The 22,070-nt window shown below is 63.7% G+C and overlaps 1 protein-coding gene across 1 annotated transcript; it reads left to right on the forward strand.

Annotated features, from left to right (window-relative positions):
- Nucleotides 1–1,528: 1,528 nt before the first annotated feature.
- COL2A1 (collagen type II alpha 1 chain) lies at nt 1,529–21,246 on the forward strand. The gene is made up of 55 exons (XM_021548562.2): nt 1,529–1,550; nt 2,087–2,494; nt 4,268–4,468; nt 5,126–5,142; nt 5,349–5,381; nt 5,505–5,537; nt 5,666–5,719; nt 5,833–5,934; nt 6,292–6,369; nt 6,621–6,665; nt 6,748–6,801; nt 6,890–6,943; nt 7,060–7,113; nt 7,196–7,249; nt 7,353–7,406; nt 7,546–7,590; nt 7,688–7,741; nt 7,830–7,874; nt 7,993–8,046; nt 8,127–8,225; nt 8,375–8,419; nt 8,941–9,039; nt 9,447–9,500; nt 10,230–10,337; nt 10,502–10,555; nt 10,642–10,740; nt 11,366–11,419; nt 11,632–11,730; nt 11,813–11,866; nt 12,015–12,068; nt 12,274–12,327; nt 12,441–12,494; nt 12,585–12,629; nt 12,911–13,009; nt 13,089–13,196; nt 13,285–13,338; nt 13,617–13,670; nt 14,394–14,447; nt 14,530–14,583; nt 14,654–14,761; nt 14,880–14,933; nt 15,023–15,076; nt 15,469–15,630; nt 15,710–15,817; nt 16,751–16,858; nt 17,016–17,069; nt 17,180–17,287; nt 17,600–17,653; nt 17,760–17,867; nt 18,289–18,342; nt 18,462–18,569; nt 18,717–19,005; nt 19,280–19,467; nt 20,046–20,288; nt 21,053–21,246. Exons 1-55 carry the CDS (start codon nt 1,529–1,531, stop codon nt 21,197–21,199), a joined length of 4,803 nt encoding a protein of 1,600 aa, XP_021404237.2. The 3' UTR covers nt 21,200–21,246.
- The last annotated feature ends 824 nt before the right edge of the window (nt 21,247–22,070 follow it).

The raw sequence follows: 22,070 nt of genomic DNA on the forward strand, positions 1-22,070 counted from the left end.
CCCCTCCGCTCCCGGAGCAGTTTTGAGCCTAAACTGGGGGATTTGGGGAATTTGGGGTGGGAACATTGAGTCCCAAATCCACCGGGACGGGCCCGGCTGGTGGCACCGGGGTGGGGACAACCGCGGGGACAATGGGGCGGTGCCAGCCCGGGGCCGGTTCGGCCCCAGCCGCGCCCCGCTCGGCTGCCCCCAGCCCGTCCCGGGGCCCGCTGCTGTCCCCCGATGTCCCCCGATGTCCCCCGATGTCCCCCGATGTCCCCTGATGTCCCCTGATGTCCCCTGATGTCCACTGATGTCCCCCGATGTCCCCTGATGTCCACTGATGTCCCCTCCTGTCCCCTGATGTCCCCCGATGTCTCCCGATGTTCCCCGATGTCCCCCGATGTCCCCTGATGTCCCCCTCCTGTCCCCTCCTGTCCCCCGATGTCCCCTGATGTCCCCCGATGTCCCCCTCCTGTCCCCTGATGTCCCCTGATGTCCCCTCTGTCCCCCGCTGTCCCCTCTGTCCCCTCCTGTCCCCTCCTGTCCCCCGCTGTCCCCCGATGTCCCCTGATGTCCCCTGATGTCCCCTCCTGTCCCCTCCTGTCCCCCGCTGTCCCCTCTGTCCCCTGATGTCCCCTGATGTCCCCAGGCTCTGGAGAGGCCATCAGGGACCGGGGCCAACGAACAAAACCGGGGGGCCCCGGCCTTACCTGTGCCACCGTCACTGTCACCGGTGCCACCGGTGTCTGTCACCTGTCACCTCTGTCACCTCTGTCACCTCTGTCACCTCTGTCGCCTCTGTCACCGGTGCCACCTGCAAGGGGAAGCGATGTCCCCACCCACGGCAGGGCTGTCCCCGCCGCGGTCCCCACCCCGGTCTTGAGGGAGTTTTTGGGGACACGTGGGGAGGGAGGGGGAATTTGAGCCATGGCCAGACCCCGCTCTGACACCCTGGGGAAACCGGGGAAACCGGGGAAATCCGGGAAACCGGGGAAACCGGGGAAACCGGGGAAACCGGGGAGATCGGGGAAACCGGGGAAATCGGGGAAATCGGGGAAACCGGGGAAATCGGGGAAACCGGGGAAATCGGGGAAATCGGGGAAACCGGGGAAACCAGGGAAACCGGGGAAACCGGGGAAACCGGGGAAATTGTCGCCGTCCCGAAGCTGGGGAGGGTCGGGCAGCACCTCCCCGCCCGTTTGATTTATTCCCAGTTTTTCTGTTCCATCGGAAAGCGGCGCCGGAGCCAAGGCCTGGCCCCGGTCCCGGCCAGATCCGGCCACGCCGAGCGCTCTTCCACCTGCTGGGGCTGGGATCACTGAAATCCCCAAAAATCGCCCCCAAAACTCCTCCCAAACCCCTCCAAATCCCGCCAAACAAATCCCCCCAACCTCCCCCAGAATCTCCCCCAAAACTCCCTCAAAACCCCCTTAAATTCCCCTCAAAAACCCCTCAAATCCCCCCCAGATGCAGCCCTAACTCCCAAAATTTTGGGGGAGTTTTATGGGGCATTTGGGAGAATTTGGGAGGGGATTTAGGGGAGGGGATGGACCCGGGCCCCGACCCAGGTTGGCAATTTGGGGGAGCGCTGAGCTGGGTTTGGGGTTGGGATGTTTTCCCCGTGTCCCCCGCGTTGATCCCACAATTGCTGCCGGGAATTCCGCCGGGAATGGGACAAGGAAAAGGGGGAGGGGTCGGGCCCGAGGGGGCCCCAGAGGGGGGCGGGGATTTGGGGACCCCGCCAGGGAGGTGGGGGAGGACGGAGCTGGGGGGTCCCATCATGGGGCGGGGTCGGGGGTATCCCGATTTTCCCAGGACCCGGAGATTGGGATGGGATGGGATGGGATGGGATGGGATGGGATGGGATGGGATGGGATGGGATGGGCTGCGCCGCCTCACCCCCCACATCCCCCCAAAGCCCGCATCCCCCAAAGCCCACATCCCCCCAAAGCCCGCATCCCCCAAAGCCCACATCCCCCAAAGCCCGCATCCCCCAAACCCCACATCCCCCAAACCCCACATCCCCCAAACCCCGCATCCCCCAAACCCCACATCCCCCAAACCCCACATCCCCCAAACCCCTCATCCCCGCACGCCCCCTCAGCCCGGGTCCCTCCGCCCGCTCTGGTCCCGGTGGTGGCCGGGGGAGGGCCCGGGGGGCCCGAGGAGGGCTCGGGAGGGCCGGCCCCGCTCGAGGGCCGGGGGAGGGTCCCGGGCCACCGGGGGAAGGTCCGGGGGGCCCGGCGGGGCCGTCCCGGCTCGGGTTACAGCTCCGGGGGGCGGCGGGGCCGGGACTTAAACGGGGCCGCGGGGCCGAGCGGGCACTGCCGGCCCCGGGCGCGGATCGGGCGCAGCCGCCTCGCCATGCCCGGACACCGCCCGGCCCCCGGCGGCCGCCGCACGGAGCCCGCGGCCACCGGCGCGGCCCCCGGAGCCGCCCCCCGGCCCGGGCTCCTGCTCCTCCTCCTCCTCTGCCTCGCCGCCGCCGCCGCCGCGCAGGACCGAGACCTCCGTGAGTGGCGGGGATGGGCACGGAGCGGGGACGGAGCGGGGACGGAGCGGGCACGGAGCGGGGACGGAGCGGGGACACACAGGGGACACACAGGGGTGAGGGATGGGAAAGGTTTGGGGCATCGCCGGGGGGGGTGAGGGGGACACGTTGAGAGAAAGTTGGAGAAGGGGAGGGGGGGACAGCGGGGAACAATGGGGACAGAGGGGACACGGAGCGGAAAGAGGATGGGGGACAGCGGGGGGACACCGGGGGACACCGGGGCACGTTTTGGGATGGACAGGGAAAGTCTCAGAGTGGCGGGCGGGGACGGCTCCGGGACTGGGGACAGCACGGGGACATCGGGGGACAGCGTGACACGGCCGGGGAAAGTTTCAGTGTGGCGGGGAGGGGCAGAGCGGAGTGTGGGGACACCGCGGGCTGCGTGGGGACACTGCCAGGGAGGCGCGGGGCACGGGACAAAGCGGGAAAGTTTGGAGGATGTCCCGGGGACAGCAGCGCGAGGAGAGGCGGGGACAGCGGGGGACAGCGGGGAAAGCGTCAGGGAAATGTGGGACAACCTTGGTGGCGCGGAGGGGCGGTGGGGGACAGGGAGGGAGACGGGGGGACCGCACAAGGGGAGTTGGGGACAGCGGGGGACAGCGGGAAAGGAAGCGGAACAGGGAGGGACAGCGCGGGGGACACCCGGGGCAGCCTCGGGGACAGTGCGGGGACAAGGTGGGGCGGGGAGCGACAGCGTGGGAAACTGGAGGATGGCAAAGAGGTGTGGAGAACACGGTGGGGACACTGGGGGACAGTTTGGGATCCAGGTGCGTGGCGTGGACGGAGTTTAGGGACAGTAGGGACAGCCTGGGACAGGAAGGGGACAGTTTGAGATGGCCGGAGGAGGCACAGGTGGGACATGGGGGCAGCAGGTGACAGGGAGGGAGCAGAGGGACAGGCTGGGGACAGCGAGGTCCGGCTGGGGTCACAGGGTCCGGCTGGGGACAGGGGTCCACCGAGGGCCAGCCCTGGGCTGTGTCCTGGGGACATCCCTGGGGACACTGGGGATGTTCCAGGGACCCAGGGGACACCTGGGAGCCCCGGTGTGCAGCCTGGGGGACCCCCAGGCACCTTCTGGGGACCCTGAGGGACCCCCGGGACCCTCCAGGAGCAGCCGGGTACCTCTGGGTCACCCGTGACTTCAGCCTGGGGACATCACCGCCCCTGCTCTCGGAGCCCGTGGGGACACTGGTGCCCCCAGAGCTGCGGGGACACTCGGGGGGCCTGGGGGATGTCGCTGCTCGGGGCTGTGTCCCCTTCGGGGGCTCAGAGCGGGGCTGGCAGTGCCACCACCCCCCTGCTGGCTGTCCCCGCGTGTGCCATCGCTCCCCGCTCACTGAGGGGTGCCGGGCCCCTTTGGCATCCCCTTCCTCCTCCTCCTCCTCCTCCTCGAGCTCAGGACGCTGCTGGCAGCTGCCTGCAGGACGGGGCTGGCGGTGCCACCACCTCCCTCCTGGCTGTCCCCGCGCTGTCCCCGCGCTGTCCCCGCGCTCTCCTCCCGCACTGGCGGCTGCGGGGCCCCTTTGGCATCCCCTTCCTCCTCCTCCTCCTCCTCCTCCTCGTCCCCGCCGTGCTCAGAGCCAGGCTGGCAGTGCCACCACCTCCCTTCTGCCTGTCCCCACGCTGTCCCCGCGCTGTCCCCGCACTGTCCCCGCGCTGTCCCCACGCTGTCCCCACGCTGTCCCCACGCTGTCCCCGCGCTGTCCCCACGCTGTCCCCGCGCTGTCCCCGCAGCCGAGGCCGGCAGCTGCCTGCAGGACGGGCACCGCTACAGCGACAAGGACGTGTGGAAGCCGGAGCCGTGCCGGATCTGCGTGTGCGACACGGGGACGGTGCTGTGCGACGAGATCATGTGCGAGGAGCTGCGGGACTGCCCCAGCCCCGAGATCCCCTTCGGAGAGTGCTGCCCCATTTGCCCCACCGAGCAGCCCAGCGGTTGTAATTTATTTATTTCCCTTAATTAGCGAGTTAATAAATAAATTACCCGGCCATGGATGGCGCCATCCATGCGGCAGCGCGGGGAAAAGGCAACTTCACCCCAAAACAACGGGGGAAAAGCGGCCCCAGGGGAAAAAATCATCGAGGTTTTTAGCCCTGGTTGAAAATTTGGAGGTTTTGGGGAGTTTTAGATAGAAAAAATGGGGGAAAGGGTGGGGGGGGAAATTTTGCACTCGAGCAGAAGGGCTTTGGTGGAAATTCCTTGAAATTGTGGGAATGCACCCCGAAACGAATGGAAAACCCACAGGAAGCCCCAATCGGGGTTCCCAGTTTGGGTTTTGTGGAATTTCACCCCAAAATGAAGGAAAACCCCAAACCTCCAAAACCCTCAAAGTTGCCTTTTTTTAACCCTTCCCTGCCCCAGCTGGGGGGGATTAAAGGGTTGAGCACCCCCAAAAAGCCTCCAAACCCCCATAAAAAGCCCCCTCGACCCCCTTGCTGCTGGCCCCGCTTTGGGGGAGCCCCCAGTGCCCCCCAGTTTGGCTCAACAGCCCAAGCAGGACAGAGCCACCTCGTGTTGCCCCCACCCCAAATTCGTGTGTCCCCCCCCCACTAATTTCTCTTCGTTTTTCCTTTTTTTGGGTTTTCCTACAGGGCAGCCTGGCCCCAAGGTGAGCAAATCTGGGGAGCAGTTGTCCCGAATTTCGGGGTGGTTTTGGGGCTTTGGGGGCCTTTGGTGGGAATTTTGGGGCAGTTTGGGGGTCTCTGTGTTCATCCTTGGGGGGCTTTTGGGGCGATTTTGCACTCATCCCTGGGGGGGACAGAGAGAGGAATTTTGGGGCAGTTTTGGGGCCTCACCCTTTGCTTCTCTTTGCAGGGACAAAAAGGTGAACCCGGTGACATCAAAGATGTGAGTGGGGGGAGACCCCAAAAAGGGGCTGAGGTGGGAGGGGCGGGGTTGGGAGGTCCCAAAAAGGGGCTGGAACCCCCCCGCCCCCAAGCCCTGATGTCCCCCCCTTTTGTGTCCCCGCAGGTCGTAGGACCCCGAGGACCCCCGGGCCCACAGGTGGGAGCGGCTCCAGGCTGGGAAATCTCTGGAATTTTTGGGGAAGGGAGGTTTGGGGGAGCGGGGGAGGGGCGGGACGGGGGAGGGGACTCCTGACCCCCCCTCCCCCATCCTGTTCCTGCCCCCAGGGCCCCGCAGGTGAGCAGGGACAGCGAGGCGACCGCGGCGAGAAGGGCGAGAAGGTGAGAGGGACCCCAAAATCCCTAAACGTCCACTGGGAACCCTCTCAAATCCCCCAAATCCACTGTGAACCCCCCCAAAAATCCCTTTTTTTTTCTTGTCCCCCCCTATCCAGGGCGCCCCCGGTCCCCGGGGCAGGGATGGGGAGCCCGGAACTCCAGGAAATCCCGGCCCCCCCGGGCCCCCCGGACCGCCGGGACCCCCCGGCCTGGGGGGGGTGAGTATTCGGGGGGAGGGGAGATGGGATTTGGGGGGTTTGGGGAGAAATTGAGGAAATTGGGGGGGTTGAGGGGAATTTGGATGGTTTTCATGGAACTCTGGTTGGAATTGAAGGGGATTTGGAGGGGATTTGTGGGAGCTTGTGGGGTTGACGAGATTTGGGGAGGTTTTGAGGGGGATTTGGGGGATTCGAGGGGATTTGGGTGGGTTTTGAGGTAATTTGGGTGGGTTTTGAGTGCAGTAGCAGGGATTTTGATGGGAATTGGGGGTGTTTGATGGGAACTGGGTTTTTCTGAGGGGAATTTGGGGTTTTTTTCGGGGGCCTCCGGGGTGCTGAGCCCCCTTTCCCTGGCAGAACTTCGCGGCTCAGATGGCCGGGGGCTTCGACGAGAAGGCCGGAGGGGCTCAGATGGGCGTCATGCAGGGACCCATGGTAATGTCACCCCAAAATCCCCCTCATTTCCCCCCAGATTTCCATGAAACCCCCCCAGATCCCCTCACTTCCCCCCAAATCCCATCAACCCCCCCTGAATTTCCTCAATTCCCCCCAGATCTGCCTAACCCCCCCTCCCCACACCCCTGTGCAGACTGATCCCATTTGGGACCCCGCTCCAGGACCCCCAGTTTTGGGTGGTCTTTGGTGGCCGGTGTCCCCCCCCAGGTGACATCGTTGTGTCCCCCCAGGGCCCCATGGGACCCCGCGGCCCCCCCGGCCCCTCCGGCTCCCCCGTAAGTATCGCCCCCCTCCTGAAATGTCGGGGTGTCCGGGCCGGCTGGTGCCACCCCCGCTGATGTCACCTTGTCCCTGCAGGGTCCCCAAGGATTCCAAGGCAACCCCGGTGAACCCGGCGAGCCGGGCGCTGCTGTGAGTGTCCCCAAATGTCCCCAAACCCCCCCAAAGCGGGGCGCTGCCAGCCCAGTGCCACTCATCGCTGCCTCTTTGTTCTCTTCAGGGTCCGATGGGTCCCCGGGGACCTCCGGGACCTCCTGGCAAACCCGGTGACGACGTGAGTGACACTGGTGACATTCAGCCGCAGCGCCAGCTGCCCAACCCGGGCTGAGAAGGGACAAAAAGTGACATTTTTGTGTCCCCAACCCCTCAAATATCCCATTTTCCCCGCAGGGCGAGACCGGCAAACCCGGGAAATCCGGCGAGCGCGGCCCCCCCGGACCCCAGGTGAGCGTGGCACCGGTGGCCCCGCGACAAAGCCACCGCTGTCCCCTCCGTGTCCCCAACTCTCCTCCTCCGCTGCCTGCAGGGCGCTCGTGGCTTCCCTGGGACCCCCGGCCTGCCTGGAGTCAAAGGCCACCGGGTGAGTGCGCGTCCCCTCCCCGTGCCCGCGTCCCCCGCGTCCCCCGGGGCGGCTCTGCCATTGTCACCCGCCCGCCTGTCCCTGTCCCCGTCCCTGTCCCCAGGGCTACCCCGGCCTGGACGGCGCCAAGGGAGAGGCGGGAGCGCCTGGAGCCAAGGTGAGAGGGGGTGGCGGTCCCTGGGGCTGGGGACAATCGCCGGGTGCGGTGGCCAGCCCCGCGCTGGGGCGGCTGTCCCCTGGCCCTGTGACACCGGGGGACCGTCCCCGCCCGCGCTCACCTCTGTCCCTGCCCGCAGGGCGAGTCCGGCTCCCCGGGCGAGAACGGCTCCCCCGGCCCCATGGTGAGTGCGCGCTGCGAGAGGGAAACTGAGGCACGGCCGGGGGGGCTCGGCAAGGGCCAGCGCCCCCCGGCCTCACCGCCACCGACTGTCCCCACAGGGTCCCCGCGGGCTGCCCGGAGAGCGAGGACGCCCGGGCCCCTCGGGCGCTGCGGTGAGTGCGGCGGCACCCGGGGGTGGCGGGGGGGACCCGTCCCCCGCCCTGGGGACCCCCCGTGACCCCCGGCACCGTCTCTCCCCAGGGCGCTCGTGGCAACGACGGCCTCCCGGGCCCGGCCGGACCCCCCGTAAGTGCAGCGGGGCTTGGCGCATCCCCGGCCATTGTGTCACCCCTCCGAGGGGACAGCGGGGTCCCTCAAGGCCCCCCGGGGCCCGCGGGGACCCTCACGCTCCTCTCGCCCCCAGGGTCCCGTCGGCCCCGCAGGAGCCCCCGGCTTCCCCGGCGCCCCCGGCTCCAAGGTGAGGGGACGGGGATGGTCCCGGTGGGGACAGGAGGGTCCCGATGTCACCCCTGACTCTTTTTGTCACTTCCCCGCCAGGGTGAAGCGGGTCCCACCGGAGCGCGAGGACCCGAGGGTGCCCAGGGGCCCCGCGGGGAATCCGGGACCCCCGGCTCGCCCGGTCCCGCCGGCGCCCCCGTAAGTCCCCGTGTCCCCTCGCCCTGGTGGCTTTGTCCCCTCGCCCTGGTGGCTTTGTCCCCCCGCGTTGTGCCCTAAGCTGGGAGCGGCGGGGACGGGGCCGGATCCGGGGAAACTGAGGCACGGAGCTCAGCGCGGTCTGCTTGTAGGGGAACCCAGGAACCGATGGCATCCCCGGAGCGAAGGGATCGGCGGTGAGTGGGGACGGGGACGGGGACGGGGATGGGACAGGGACAGGGATGGGACAGGGACAGGGACAGGGATGGGACAGGGACAGGGACAGGGATGGGACAGGGACAGGGACAGGGACAGGGACAGGGACAGGGACAGGGATGGGACAGGGACAGGGACAGGGACAGGGACAGGGACAGGGACAGGGATAGGACAGGGATGGGCTGTCCCAGTGAGCCCCTGGGGATGGGGACAGGGACGGGCCCAGGGTGAGGAGCAGCTGCCGACCGTCGCGCTGAGATTTTGGGACATTTGGGTCCCCTGAGGGTCGTAGAGCACTCAGGGATGGGGGACAGTGTGGGACACTGGGGGACACTGGGGGGATGCTGGGGAGGTATTGGGCACACTGGGGCTGTACGGACAGGGTGGGATTTGAGCTGCTGGGGGCCAGGAACTGGCGCAGAGGGGGGACACTGGTGGCACTGGTGACACTGGGGACACGGAGGGCCGTTGCGGGGTCCCTGACGTCCCCCGGTGTTCGCAGGGCGCTCCAGGCATCGCCGGCGCTCCAGGATTCCCCGGCCCCCGCGGCCCACCCGGACCCCAGGGAGCCACCGGCCCGCTGGGCCCCAAGGGACAGACGGTGAGAGACCCCCGATGTCCCCCCGATGTCCCCCGATGACCCCCGATGTCCCCCCGATGTCCCCACGGGGACCTGGCCACGCCCCGGACACTGACCACGCCCCCGGCACTGACCGGGCCACGCCCATCGACCAGCGGCTGACCACGCCCCTTCAGACCAGGCCACGCCCCCTCACACCTTCCCACTTTGGGTGTCCCCTCCCCAAAGTCACCCCCGGGTCACCCCCGGGTCACACCAGGGGCACCCAGCCCTGACCCCCAAGGGAACACTGGGGATGGGATGGGATGGGATGGGATGGGATGGGATGGGATGGGATGGGATGGGATGGGGACAAGGACCTGGAGACCAGGCCAGGGATGGGGTGGGGACAGCTGGGGGAACGCTGGAACGTTGTCCCCCCTCCTCAGGGCGAGCCCGGCATCGCGGGATTCAAAGGCGAGCAGGGACCCAAGGGAGAGACGGTGAGTGGGGCTGGGGGCCAGCAGAGCCCCCGGCCAGGGCTCCAGTCCCGGCCCTCTCTGTGCAGGGAGTGTCCAGCCCCGACCCCTCATTGCTCATCCCAGTGTCCATCCCACCCCAGTGCCCACCCCAGTGCCCATCCCACCCCAGTGTCCATCCTATTGTCCATCCCATTCCAGTGTCCATCCCAGTGTCCATCTCATCCCAGTGTCCATCCCAGTGTCCATCCCAGTGCCCATCCTATTGTCCATCCCATTCCAGTGTCCATCCCAGTGCCCATCCCACCCTAGTGCCCATCCCACTCCAGTGCCACCCCAGTGTCCATCCCACCCCAGTGTCCATCCCAGTGCCCATCCCACCCCAGTGCCCATCCCACCCCAGTGCCCACCCCAGTGCCCACCCTGGGCCCTCTCTCCCCTCCGGCGCCTCCTGGGCCCTGCCGAGCTGTTCCCCGCGCGAGGCCCCTCGAAGGGCAGCGTCCCCCTCCCGCCGGGGACAGTGGCCGGGGGCCGGCGGGACAATGGCCGCAGTGTTGGCGTGTCCCCCGTGGGGACGTGCCCCCCCTTGGGGACATTCCCCCCTCGCCTCATTAACCACCATCAATGGGGCCCCGCCGAGCCCGGCGCCGCCGGGGACACCGGCGGGGCACAAGCGGGACTGGGACTTGTGGGTTTTGTCCCTCGGGGAGGGGATGAAGGCTCCTTGTGACCCCTTTTCCTCCTCACCCTCAGGGCCCCGCAGGACCCCAGGGTGCCCCCGGACCGGCCGGGGAGGAAGGCAAGAGAGGAGCCCGCGGAGAACCCGGAGCTGCCGGACCTTTGGGGCCACCTGGAGAGAGGGTCTGTGGTGTCCTCGACCCCAAAAACTGGCCCTGATCCCTAAAGACTGACCCCAACCCAATTAAAACCACCCTGATCCCAAACAACTGACCTCAATCCCAAAAATCCTTCTCTCGACCCTAAAACCCTCCCCTGACCCCACAAATCCTCGTCTTGCCCCACAGGGAGCTCCTGGCAACCGCGGCTTCCCCGGGCAGGACGGGCTGGCCGGCCCCAAGGTGGGATTTTGGTGACAACCCCAAAGTGAGCCCAAATCCCCCAGACTGACCCCAAATCCCCCAAACTGACCCCAAATCCCCCACAGGGGGCCCCGGGCGAGCGCGGCCCCGCTGGCCTGGCCGGCCCCAAAGGAGCCACCGGCGACCCCGGACGCCCCGGAGAGCCCGGCCTGCCTGGAGCCAGGGTGAGGGACAGCGGTGGCCCCAAAAATGGGGACAGGGCGGCACCCGTGGCGACTGGGGGATGGATGAGGGGGGCCTGGGGTGGGTTAAAGCACTTTTAGGGCCAATTAGCTGATTTTGGGGGTGGTTAAGGTGGTTTTGGGGTCACTAACATGCTTTTAGGATTGGTAAGGGTGGTTCGGGGGTGGTCGAGGTGGTTTTTGGGTCAATGTGGTGATTTTGGGGTTGATTTAAGGAGATTTTGGGGGTTGATAAGGTGCTTTCAGGGTGGTTAAGGAGATTTTTGGGAGTTAATAAGGTGCTTTTGGGGCTTGATAATGTGCTCAGAGTTATTCAAGGTGCTTTTGGTGTTGTTTGAGGAGCTTTTGGGGTCACTAAGTTCCTTTTGGGGTTAGCCAAGATGCCCTTTGGCATTAAGACCTTTTTTGGTCTCTTGGCATTCTTTGGTGCTAATTAAGAAACTTTGCGGTTAATTAAGATGCTCTCTGCTAATTCAGATGCTCTTTGGGATTCCCGAGGTGCATTTGGGGTTCCTAAGAATCCTCCTTGGGGTTCCTTGCTCTTTGGGGTCACCCCATGGCCATGGGGTCATGCCCCCCACAGCACAAACCCTTTTTGTCCCCACAGGGTCTCACGGGTCGCCCCGGGGACGCTGGGCCCCAAGGCAAAGTCGGCCCCACCGTGAGTGAGACCCCATTAGGGGCTTGGGGTTGGGGGTGGTTTGGGGTTGGGGGTGGTTTGGGGTTGGGGGTGGTTTGAGATTTGGGTTTGGGAGTGGTTTGGGGTTGGGGGAGGTTTGGGGTTGGGGGTGGTTTGGGGTTTTGGGTGGTTTGGGGTTGGGGGGTTGGGTTTGGGGTGGGCTCCTGGCCCCTCTGACCCCGCTGTCTCCCCAGGGTTCCCCCGGCGAGGACGGACGCCCCGGACCCCCCGGCCCGCAGGGGGCTCGGGGCCAACCTGGCGTTATGGGGTTCCCTGGTCCCAAAGGTGCCAATGTGAGTAAGGACCCTTTTTCCTCTAAAAATACCCCGGAACTCTCCCTGGGGCTGGAACACCAAATCCTCCATCCTTTTTTAGGGCGAGCCTGGAAAAGCTGGTGAGAAAGGACTTCCTGGAGCACCGGGGCTGAGGGTGAGGTTTTCTGTCACACAAACCCCAAAAATTCACCTTTTGGTGCCACTCCACCCTAAAAGCCCCCAAAGGGGGAAACTGAGGCATGGGAAGGGGGGAAATAGGATGTAAGGGATCTGGGGCTCAGTAGGGTTTCCCATCTCTGCAGGGACTTCCTGGCAAGGATGGAGAGACCGGAGCCGCCGGACCCCCAGGACCTGCTGTGAGTGCAACAGGGCGAGCTTGAGACTGGGGCTAAAAACCCCAGATTTGGGCTAAAGCCCTCCTGGATCTGCTGGGGGATCACAAAACCCACAAATCCCCAGCCCTTGTGGTGCTGGGGCTTGTGGGATCCCCAAAATCTTGGGGTGGGGGAAACTGAAATCCCAAAGGTGTTTTGGGGTCCTTGAGCAGCGTCCATCCCACAGGGCCCGGCAGGGGAGAGGGGAGAGCAAGGAGCCCCTGGCCCCTCCGGCTTCCAGGTGAGCACATGGATTTGGGGTTTGGGATTTGGGATTTGGGGTTTGGGGTGATGCCACCCCAACCCCCAGGGTCTCGCTGTCACCGTTCTCACATGGCTCCTGCCCCCTCCCAGGGGCTGCCAGGGCCACCAGGTCCCCCCGGCGAGAGCGGCAAGCCCGGAGATCAGGTGAGACCCCCCCCAGTCGCCCCCAGGTGGGATCGGGATCCCCCAAATCCCTCAGGTCTGACCCCACACCTGTTTGTCCCCTTCCCACAGGGCGTTCCCGGAGAAGCCGGAACCCCCGGGCTCGTGGGTCCCAGGGTAAGTGTCACCTGTCACCTGGGGGGGTCACAGAGTGTCCCCTGTGGGGGGCTTTGAGGGGTGCCAGTGCCCCCTGTCCTCCCAGCCTGGGGACGTCTTCATCCCATGAGGACTTTGGGGCATCCCGGGGCCACCAGATCCGTGCTGGCTCCGTCCCTGTCCCAGTCCCTCCCGGTCCATCCCAGTCCCTCCAGGGCAGCTGGGACGATGCCCTGCCCCGCCGCGGTGCCAGCCGCGCGGGTGTCGCCGTGTCCCCGCTGAGCCGTCCCCGCTGTCCGCAGGGCGAGCGCGGCTTCCCCGGCGAGCGCGGCTCTCCCGGCGCGCAGGGCCTGCAGGGGCCCCGCGGCCTCCCCGGCACCCCCGGCACCGACGGACCCAAGGTGGGTGACGCGCGGGGACAGCGCCGACGGCGGTGCCACCGCGGGGGGGACACCCCAGTCATGTCCCTTGCTGTTCTAGGGTGCCACCGGGCCCGCCGGCCCCAACGGCGCCCAGGGACCCCCGGGGCTGCAGGGGATGCCCGGGGAGAGAGGAGCCGCCGGCATCGCCGGTCCCAAGGGGGACAGGGTGAGTGATGGCGACGCGGGGGTCACGGGGTGCCACCAGCGCCACCAGGGCTCGGCTGGGCTCACGCTGGCCCTGTCCCACCCCGCAGGGAGACGTTGGAGAGAAGGGACCCGAGGGAGCCCCCGGAAAGGACGGAGCTCGCGTGAGTGGGGCGCGGACGGGGAGGGAGGGGACCGAGCGAGGACACTCACGGTGGCCAGGCAGGAATGCCCTTGGTGGCCGGCCAGGGACACTCGTGGGGGCAGCCAGGGGTGCCCACTGTGGCCAGCCTGGGACATTCATCGTGACCAGCCAAGGGTGCCCATTGTGGCCAGCCTGGGACACTTCTGGCGGCCTCCTCCTCATGGTGGTCGCTGAGGAACGTCCATGGTGGCTACCCAGGGTCTCCCCATGGCCTCACTGTCCCCTCTGTCCCCACAGGGTCTGACCGGTCCCATCGGCCCCCCTGGCCCCGCTGGCCCCAACGGCGAGAAGGTGAGACCGGGGCGGCCCCACCAGTGCTCTCACGGGGATAGACCCCACCTGATTCCCGGGACAGATCCCACCCCATCCCCGGGACAGACCCCACCTGATTCCCGGGACAGACCCCACCTGATTCCTGGGACAGATCCCACCCCATCCCCGGGACAGATCCCACCTGATTCCCGGGACAGATCCCACCTGATTCCCGGGACAGATCCCAACCCATCCCCGGGACAGATCCCACCTGATTCCCGGGACAGATCCCACCTCATCCCCAGGACATATCCCACCCCATCGCCGGGACAGACCCCACCCCATTCCCGGGACAGATCCCACCCCATCCCCGGGACAGACCCCACCTGATTCCCGGGACAGATCCCACCTGATTCCCGGGACAGATCCCAACCCATCCCCGGGACAGATCCCACCTGATTCCCGGGACATATCCCAACCCATCCCCGGGACAGATCCCACCTGATTCCCGGGACAGATCCCACCTGATTCCCGGGACAGATCCCAACCCATCCCCGGGACAGATCCCAACCCATCCCCGGGACAGATCCCACCTGATTCCCGGGACATATCCCAACCCATCCCCGGGACAGATCCCACCTCATCCCCGGGACATATCCCACCCCATCCCCGGGACAGACCCCACCTGATTCCCGGGACAGACCCCACCCCATCCCCGGGACAGACCCCCTCCATCCCCCACAACTCCTCCTTCCCTTCCAGGGCGAGTCTGGCCCGCCCGGCCCGTCCGGAGCCGCCGGTGCCCGCGGTGCCCCGGTAAGTGCCACCTGGCCCCCGCTGGCGCTGGCAGTGCCGCATTTGCCCCATGCCCCTGATTTTCGGCCCGTTCCCCCCGCAGGGAGAGCGCGGAGAGCCCGGAGCCCCCGGCCCTGCCGGATTCGCCGGACCCCCGGTGAGTTCTGTCCCCCGCCCCTGCCAGGGTCCCCAGTGGCCGCTGCCCACTGACCGCGGCTCTTTCGCAGGGCGCCGACGGCCAGCCCGGAGCCAAGGGCGAGCAGGGGGAGCCCGGCCAGAAGGGCGACGCCGGAGCCCCCGGGCCTCAGGGTCCCTCCGGAGCTCCTGGGCCGCAGGTGGGCCCAGCCGAGACCCCCAGAATTGGGGCTGAGCCCTTGCGGGGGTCCCTCATCCTGGGGATTCCGGGAATCTCCAGGTCCGGACTGTCCTGATCGGTTTTCTGCCTCTTCCCAGGGTCCCACAGGTGTCACCGGTCCCAAAGGAGCCCGGGGCGCTCAGGGACCCCCGGTGAGTGGGGGGTGGGGGAGGGGATGGGGGAGGAAGGAGGGGAGTGGGAGAGGGGCAGGGGTCTGAGCCCCTCTTGCCTCCATCCCCAGGGAGCCACCGGATTCCCCGGAGCCGCCGGACGCGTCGGACCCCCTGGCCCCAACGTGAGTTGGGGGCAACTGGGGTCGCTGGGGGCGAAATGGGGTCACTGGGGGTGAACTGGGGTCACTGGGGGAAAACTGGGATCACCCGGAGCTGCCAGGATCGCCCGGGAAGGTCTGGGATCGCTCAGGACAGTTGGGATCAGCCAGGATCACTGACCCCCAGCTTTGGGGACGGGGGAACCACCTCTCCCATCGATGTCCCCGAGCCAAAGCCACCCGCGGGTGCCACCACCCACCCTTCCAAAGGGACATTCCCAGCGCTCCCCGGTCCCCGAGCAGGGCCAGGACTGGGATCAGGAATGGATCGGGAATGGGATCAGGCAGGGATCAGGGATGGATCAGGAATACGGAAACCCCTCCTGAGTTCCCTCTAACCCCGATCTCTCCTGCAGGGTAACCCCGGCCCCCCCGGACCCCCCGGCTCCGCGGGCAAGGACGGCCCCAAGGGCGCCCGGGGCGACGCGGGACCCCCGGGCCGAGCGGGGGACCCGGGGCTGCAGGGCCCCGCCGGCCCCCCCGGCGAGAAGGGAGAGCCCGGCGAGGACGGCCCCGCGGTATTTGGGGTCTGGGGACACCGGCCGCGGACCCTCCGCCAGCCCCCGAGTGGCGCTGACCCCCTTTGTGTCCCCGCAGGGTCCGGACGGTCCCCCCGGTCCCCAGGGGCTGGCAGGACAGCGCGGCATCGTGGGGCTGCCGGGGCAGCGCGGCGAGCGCGGATTCCCGGGGCTGCCGGGACCCTCGGTGAGCAAAACACTAAAAAACCACCAAAAAACCCCAAAAAAACAAAAAAATCCCGAAGTCTGGGAAGAAATGGGAGCTCATCAGAGGCAATTTCGTGGCGCGCAGGGATTTGGGAGGGTGGGGAGCGGTGCAAGCTGCTCATCCCCATCCCGGTGCTTTTGGGATCGCAGCTCTTCCCATGCCAAATCAATGTCCCAAAATCTCCCAGGGCTTTTCCCCCTGCCGTGCACCAGACCAGCGTGACGCATTTTCCATACAAATTTTTACCTTCTTCCCACCTGGAATTTGTGCCCCCCGAGCTCTGGGGAAATTCTGTGCCTGAGGAGGGTTTGTTTGAATTCCCTCCCTCTCTCCTGGTTTCCTGCTGCTTCTCTGCCCTCAACCCACCTGGCACGAGGGCTCTGGGGCCAAATCCCGGCTCTGCTCCGCATCCCCGGGACAGCCGGCGTGTGCGGGATTCGGGAGGATTTAATTCCTGCGGGGAATTTCATCCCTGCCTGGAAATTCCCAGAGCTGTGAGCGGGAGCCGCGCTTGTTGTGCTGCTCCCGCCTGGAAAAAGGGATCGGCGGGGCTGGGAGAGGAGGAGGATGGCCCAGGGATGTGCAGTGCCAGGAACTGGGATCCCCACATCTCCATGGAATGGTTTGGGCTCGGAAGGGACCTTAAGGATCGTCACTGCCACCCCGGAATTGTCCCTGCGCGGGGCTTGGAGCCACCTGGGAGGGCGGCACGTGGGGGATAAACGGGGCTGGATGAGCTCCAAGGTCCCTCCCAAAAATTCCTGCGATTCCACGATCCCGTTCCAGGGCTCAGAAATCCTTGAAGGACACACGGAAAAGAGGAGGAAAACCCCACTCCGATATTTCCCTGTCCTTGGAGCAGCGCTCCCTCATCCCAGACTCACTCACAAGGGGGTTTTCTGGTTTTTTTAGGGAGAGCCTGGAAAACAGGGAGCCCCTGGATCTGCTGGTGACCGGGGACCCCCCGGGCCTGTGGGACCGCCCGGGCTGACAGGGCCGGCAGGAGAGCCCGGCAGGGAGGTAGGAAACTTAGGAATGTTCGGAATATCCAGGATGGATCCCTGGCTGATCCTGGGCAGAGACAATCCCGGCACGTTTTCGCCGTAGGATTTTGCCTGGAAAAAGGAGTTTTCTCCCCATCCCAAAGGCAAAAGCTGAATTCCTCCTCTTTTCCCAGGGAAATCCCGGCTCTGACGGACCCCCGGGCAGGGATGGGGCAGCCGGAGTGAAGGTGAGTTCATCCCGGATTTCTCAAGCACCGGAATTCCCAGGAATTCCCGTTATGCCTGTGCTTGCCCCCATCCCAGAGCTGGAATTCCTGACCCCATTCCCTGTTCCCAGGGCGATCGTGGCGAGACTGGCCCCGTGGGTGCTCCCGGTGCTCCCGGCGCTCCCGGCGCTCCTGGCCCTGTGGGACCCACTGGAAAACAGGGAGACAGAGGAGAGACGGTGAGCGGGACACGCTGGGATGGGGGGAGACAGGAATTACCGAGAATCACCCCAAATCCGGGGCATGGAGCTGTTTGGGATCATCTGAGAATGGCACCGGGAGCAGCTCTGAGCGTTTTCCTGAGGATTCCTGGGAACCTGGTTTGGGATCTGCCTGAGAGCTCCAGGAGCTGGAACTGGGAATGAGCTGGGGACTCCGGGACATAAAACGGAATATATGCAGTGCCCTGGGCAGCTGGGAATACTAACTCCCACACCTCAAATCCCAAATCCCATTCCTGCTGTGTTTGACTCCCCTCTTCTCTCCCGCAGGGTGCTCAGGGTCCCATGGGTCCCTCCGGCCCCGCTGGCGCCCGGGGGATGCCGGTGAGTGAGTCCCACCCGGAATCCCTAGGATCCCAGTTTGGGCTGGCAGTTTGGCTCCCTGGTTTGGGATCACCCCCACTCCTGACGCGCTGTGTCCCCCTCGCAGGGTCCCCAGGGGCCGCGCGGTGACAAAGGCGAGGCGGGCGAGGCCGGCGAGCGCGGCCTGAAGGGGCACCGGGGCTTCACCGGGCTCCAGGGGCTGCCCGGGCCCCCCGTAAGTGCTGGGACCCACAGGTCCCAAATCCCACATTCCACACCCCAAATCCCACAGTCCAAATTTCACACCCCAAATCCCACATCCCACAACCCACATCCCACACCCCAAATCCCATACCCCAAATCCCACATCCCAAATCCCAGACCCCAAATCCCACATCCTAAATCCCACACTCCAAATCCCACACCCCAAATCCCACATCCTAAATCCCACACTCCAAATCCCACACCCCAAATCCCACATCCCACACTCCAAATCCCACACCCCATATCCCACATCCCAGACCCCAAATCCCACATCCCAAATCCCACACTCCAAATCTCACACCCCAAATCCCACATCCCACACTCCAAATCCCAGACCCAAATCCTGTATCTCCCATGGGATCCTGAGCCCTCCATCCTCCTGTCTTTCCCAGGGTCCTTCTGGAGACCAGGGTGCTGCCGGGCCCGCGGGTCCCTCCGGGCCAAGGGTAAGTTCTGGAATTTTTGGGGGAAAAAGGCCAAAAAGAGGCACCCCTGGACCGGTGCCAGGCCTGGAGGTGGCATCCCCATCACTGTTGTGCCCTGAGCCCGTTTTGGGGTTTTTCAGGGTCCCCCCGGCCCCGTGGGCCCTTCGGGCAAGGACGGCTCCAATGGGATGCCCGGACCCATCGGCCCCCCTGGGCCCCGCGGGAGGAGCGGCGAGCCCGGCCCGGCGGTGAGCGGGGAGAGCGGGAGAGAGGGGAGGCACGAGGGGAGGGATCCTGCGGGGGAGAAGGGATCCAGGAGGGGACGGAGGGATTCAGTGGGGCAGTGGGATCCAGCCCCCGGGTGATCACCCCATGACCGCTCCTCTCTCCCGCAGGGCCCCCCTGGGAACCCCGGCCCGCCCGGGCCCCCCGGGCCCCCCGGCACCGGCATCGACATGTCGGCGTTCGCGGGGCTGGGGCAGCCCGAGAAGGGCCCCGACCCCGGGCGCTACATGCGGGCGGACGAGGCGGCGCCGGGGCTGCGGCCGCACGACGCCGAGGTGGACGCCACCCTCAAGGCCCTCAACAACCAGATCGAGAGCATCCGCAGCCCCGAGGGCTCCCGCAAGAACCCAGCCAGGACCTGCCGAGACATCAAACTCTGCCACCCCGACTGGAAGAGCGGTGAGGGAGGGGCTCCGGCCCTGTGTCCATCCCTGTGTCCATCTGTGTCCATCCCTGTGTCCATCTATGTCCATCCCTGTGTCCATCTGCATCCATCCTTGTGTCCATCCTTGTGTCCATCCTTGTGTCCATCTGCGTCCATCCCTTCCTCCATCTCCGTGTCCCCCTCTTCCTCCTTGTCCCCTCCACCACCCACCCGGACACCAAGGACCGCGCTGACCTCCTCGCTGACCCCACCACCGGGCGGTCACTCACTCTGCGCCCTCGTCCGCAGGCGATTACTGGATCGACCCCAACCAGGGCTGCACGCTGGACGCCATCAAGGTCTTCTGCAACATGGCCACGGGGGAGACGTGCGTGTACCCCAGCCCCGGCAGCATCCCCAGGAAGAACTGGTGGAGCAGCAAAGCCAAGGAGAAGAAGCACGTCTGGTTCGCCGAGACCATCAACGGCGGCTTCCACGTGGGTGTCCGGCCGGGATGGGCACGGAGAACAAACAGGGAAAAGGGGTGGGCGTGGAGTTCCACGGAAAAGTTGGAGCTGATGTCCTTCCAGGGAAGGAATTTTTGGTGGTTCTATCAGATATTGGGTGATTTGAGGATTATATGGAAATCTGGGAGCTGACGTCCTTCCTGGGGGTAGAACTGGTGGTTTTTGGATCAGAAATGGTTAATTTAGGGGATTTTATTGAAAGTTTGGAGTTGATGTCCCACCTCAGGGTGAAATAGGTGGTGTTTGGATCAGAACTGGTTGATCCAGAAGACTTTAAGGAAATTCTGGAGCGGTGTCCTTCTTTGGGGTGGAATTGATGGGGTTTGGATCAGATATTTGTGGATTTAGGGATTTTATGTAAAATTTGGAGTGATGTCCTTCCTTGAGGTGAAATTGATGGGTTTTGCACCAAAACGGGTCCATTTAGAGACTTTCACAGAAATCTTGGCATCAGGCCGTGACAGCTACACCCCTCTGGGAAATTTGACCCCGGAAATCCTCCCAAAATCCCCCGAAAAGCTGTCTGAAAGCCTCCCTCCTGCCCACAGTTCAGCTATGGCGCTGAGGACCTGGCGCCCAACACGGCCAACATCCAGATGACCTTCCTGAGGCTGCTGTCCACCGAGGGCTCCCAGAACATCACCTACCACTGCCGCAACAGCGTGGCCTACCTGGACGAGGAGTCGGGCAGCCTGAGGAAGGCGCTGCTCATCCAGGGCTCCAACGACGTCGAGATCCGCGCCGAGGGCAACAGCAGGTTCACCTACAGCGTGCTGGAGGACGGCTGCACGGTGGGTGCTGGGGACGGACGGGGGAAATCGAGGCAGGCTCCGCAAACCGAGGGGTTGACGAGGTTGGTGGCGTCGCGTCACCACGCGTCGCCGCGTCCGGGCTTTGGTGGCACCTGGAGCTGGCCATGGTGCTCCAGGGATGGGGACTCCAAACCCCGATTTCCCCTCAGAAACACGCTGAGAAACGTGGCCCTTCTGGGTGTAACCTGAAATGGGGCTCAAACGGAGATTGGGAAGGTCCTAGAAGATTAACTTACTCAATTTTTCCAATTCTAATGATAAATCTGGGCTCAAACTGAGATTTGGAAGGTCCAAATCCAGAGAAGATTAAATAACCCCATTTTTCCAATGCTAATGATAAAACTGGGCTCCAACTGAGATTGGGAAGGTTCTAGAAGATTAAATAACTGCATTTTTCCAATGTTAATGATAGATCTGGGTTCCAGCTGAAATTGGGAAGGTTCTAGAAGATTAAATAACTGCATTTTTCCAATGTTAATGATAGATCTGGGTTCCAGCTGAGATTGGGAAGGTTCTAGAAGATTAACTAACCCCATTTTTCTAATGCTAGGATAAATCTGGCCTCAAATTCAGATTTGGAAGCTTCTGGAGGATTAAATAATCCCATTTTTACCCATTTTTTCCCTTAGAAACACAGCAAGAAGTGGGGCCTGATGATAAATTTGGGCTCCATCTGGGATTTGAAAGGTTTGGCTAGGATGTAATAGATGAAATAACCCCATTTTTGCCCGTTTTTCCCTCAGAAACACACGGGGAAATGGGGCAGGACTGTCATCGAGTACCGCTCGCAGAAGACCTCGCGCCTGCCCATCGTGGACATTGCACCTATGGACATTGGGGGACCCGAGCAGGAGTTTGGGGTCGACCTCGGCCCCGTCTGCTTCTTGTAAAAAAAAAAACAGGATTTTTTTGGTGTGGTTGTTTGTTTTGGGTTGTCGTGGTTTTTGTTTGTTGGTTTGGTTTTTGTTTTTTTTTTTAAAAAGCCCGGCCTGATTCCTTAAAAAAAAAGAAAAAAAAAACACAAAAAACGGGATCCACCCCAAAAAGGAGCTGAGAAGTTCTGCACTGAAAGGGCTCACCCCGAATCAGGGAGCAACCACCTCATCCCAACACCAGAATCAAAGGAAAAACCCGTTAATATTTATTTATTCTCTTCCTGGAAGACCTGTTTTTGAGGTCAGGTGGAGGTGGGAATGTAAGTGATCCCTTTTTCCCTTGAAAAAAATGGGATTTCACCAATCCAGGTATCAAAAATCGCCTCCTCACCCCTAATTTTCCCCTTTCCCCCCAGATGGAGTGTTCATGTATAATATGAGTTTAAAAATACACAAAAAAAAAATCAAAAAATGGTGCTATTCTTGTAAAACAAGTCTGTATTTTTTAACATCTGTTGGTATAAAATGAAAAAAATCTAAAAAAAAACACTTTTGGTCAAAAGTAAAAGTTGAGTTGAGTCTCTTTTTTTTTTTGGGTGTGTTTGCAGTAATTTAAATATTTCCTCCCCATTTCAACCACTGTAAAGTTCTTTAGGTTGGGAAAAAATCCCATTGAAATCCTCATTTTGGGTTAAAATTGCACATTTTTTGGGTTGGGCTACTTCAAACTAAGGGGGAAGAGGGGGGCAAAATTCCCCAAAATAGCCAAAAAAAAAAAAAAAAGGAAAAATTTAAAGGTGAAAAATTTTGAAGTAGAAACTCTTGGAAAAGCAGGAGGTTTAATTGTGGAATTATTGTCCCATAATTAGGACTGGGATATTCCCAG

The sequence above is a fragment of the Lonchura striata genome, chromosome 27 (assembly GCF_046129695.1).
Source record: "Lonchura striata isolate bLonStr1 chromosome 27, bLonStr1.mat, whole genome shotgun sequence".
In the NCBI taxonomy this organism is placed as follows: domain Eukaryota; kingdom Metazoa; phylum Chordata; class Aves; order Passeriformes; family Estrildidae; genus Lonchura; species Lonchura striata.

Coding starts and splice junctions, on each gene's coding strand:
- COL2A1 (XM_021548562.2), top strand. CDS start 1,529: ATGGACCCGGGCCCCGACCCAG. Junction 15,818..16,750: donor CGGGGCTGCCGGGACCCTCG/GTGAGCAAAACA, acceptor TGGTTTTTTTAG/GGAGAGCCTGGAAAACAGGG. Junction 18,570..18,716: donor GCGGCGAGCCCGGCCCGGCG/GTGAGCGGGGAG, acceptor TCTCTCCCGCAG/GGCCCCCCTGGGAACCCCGG.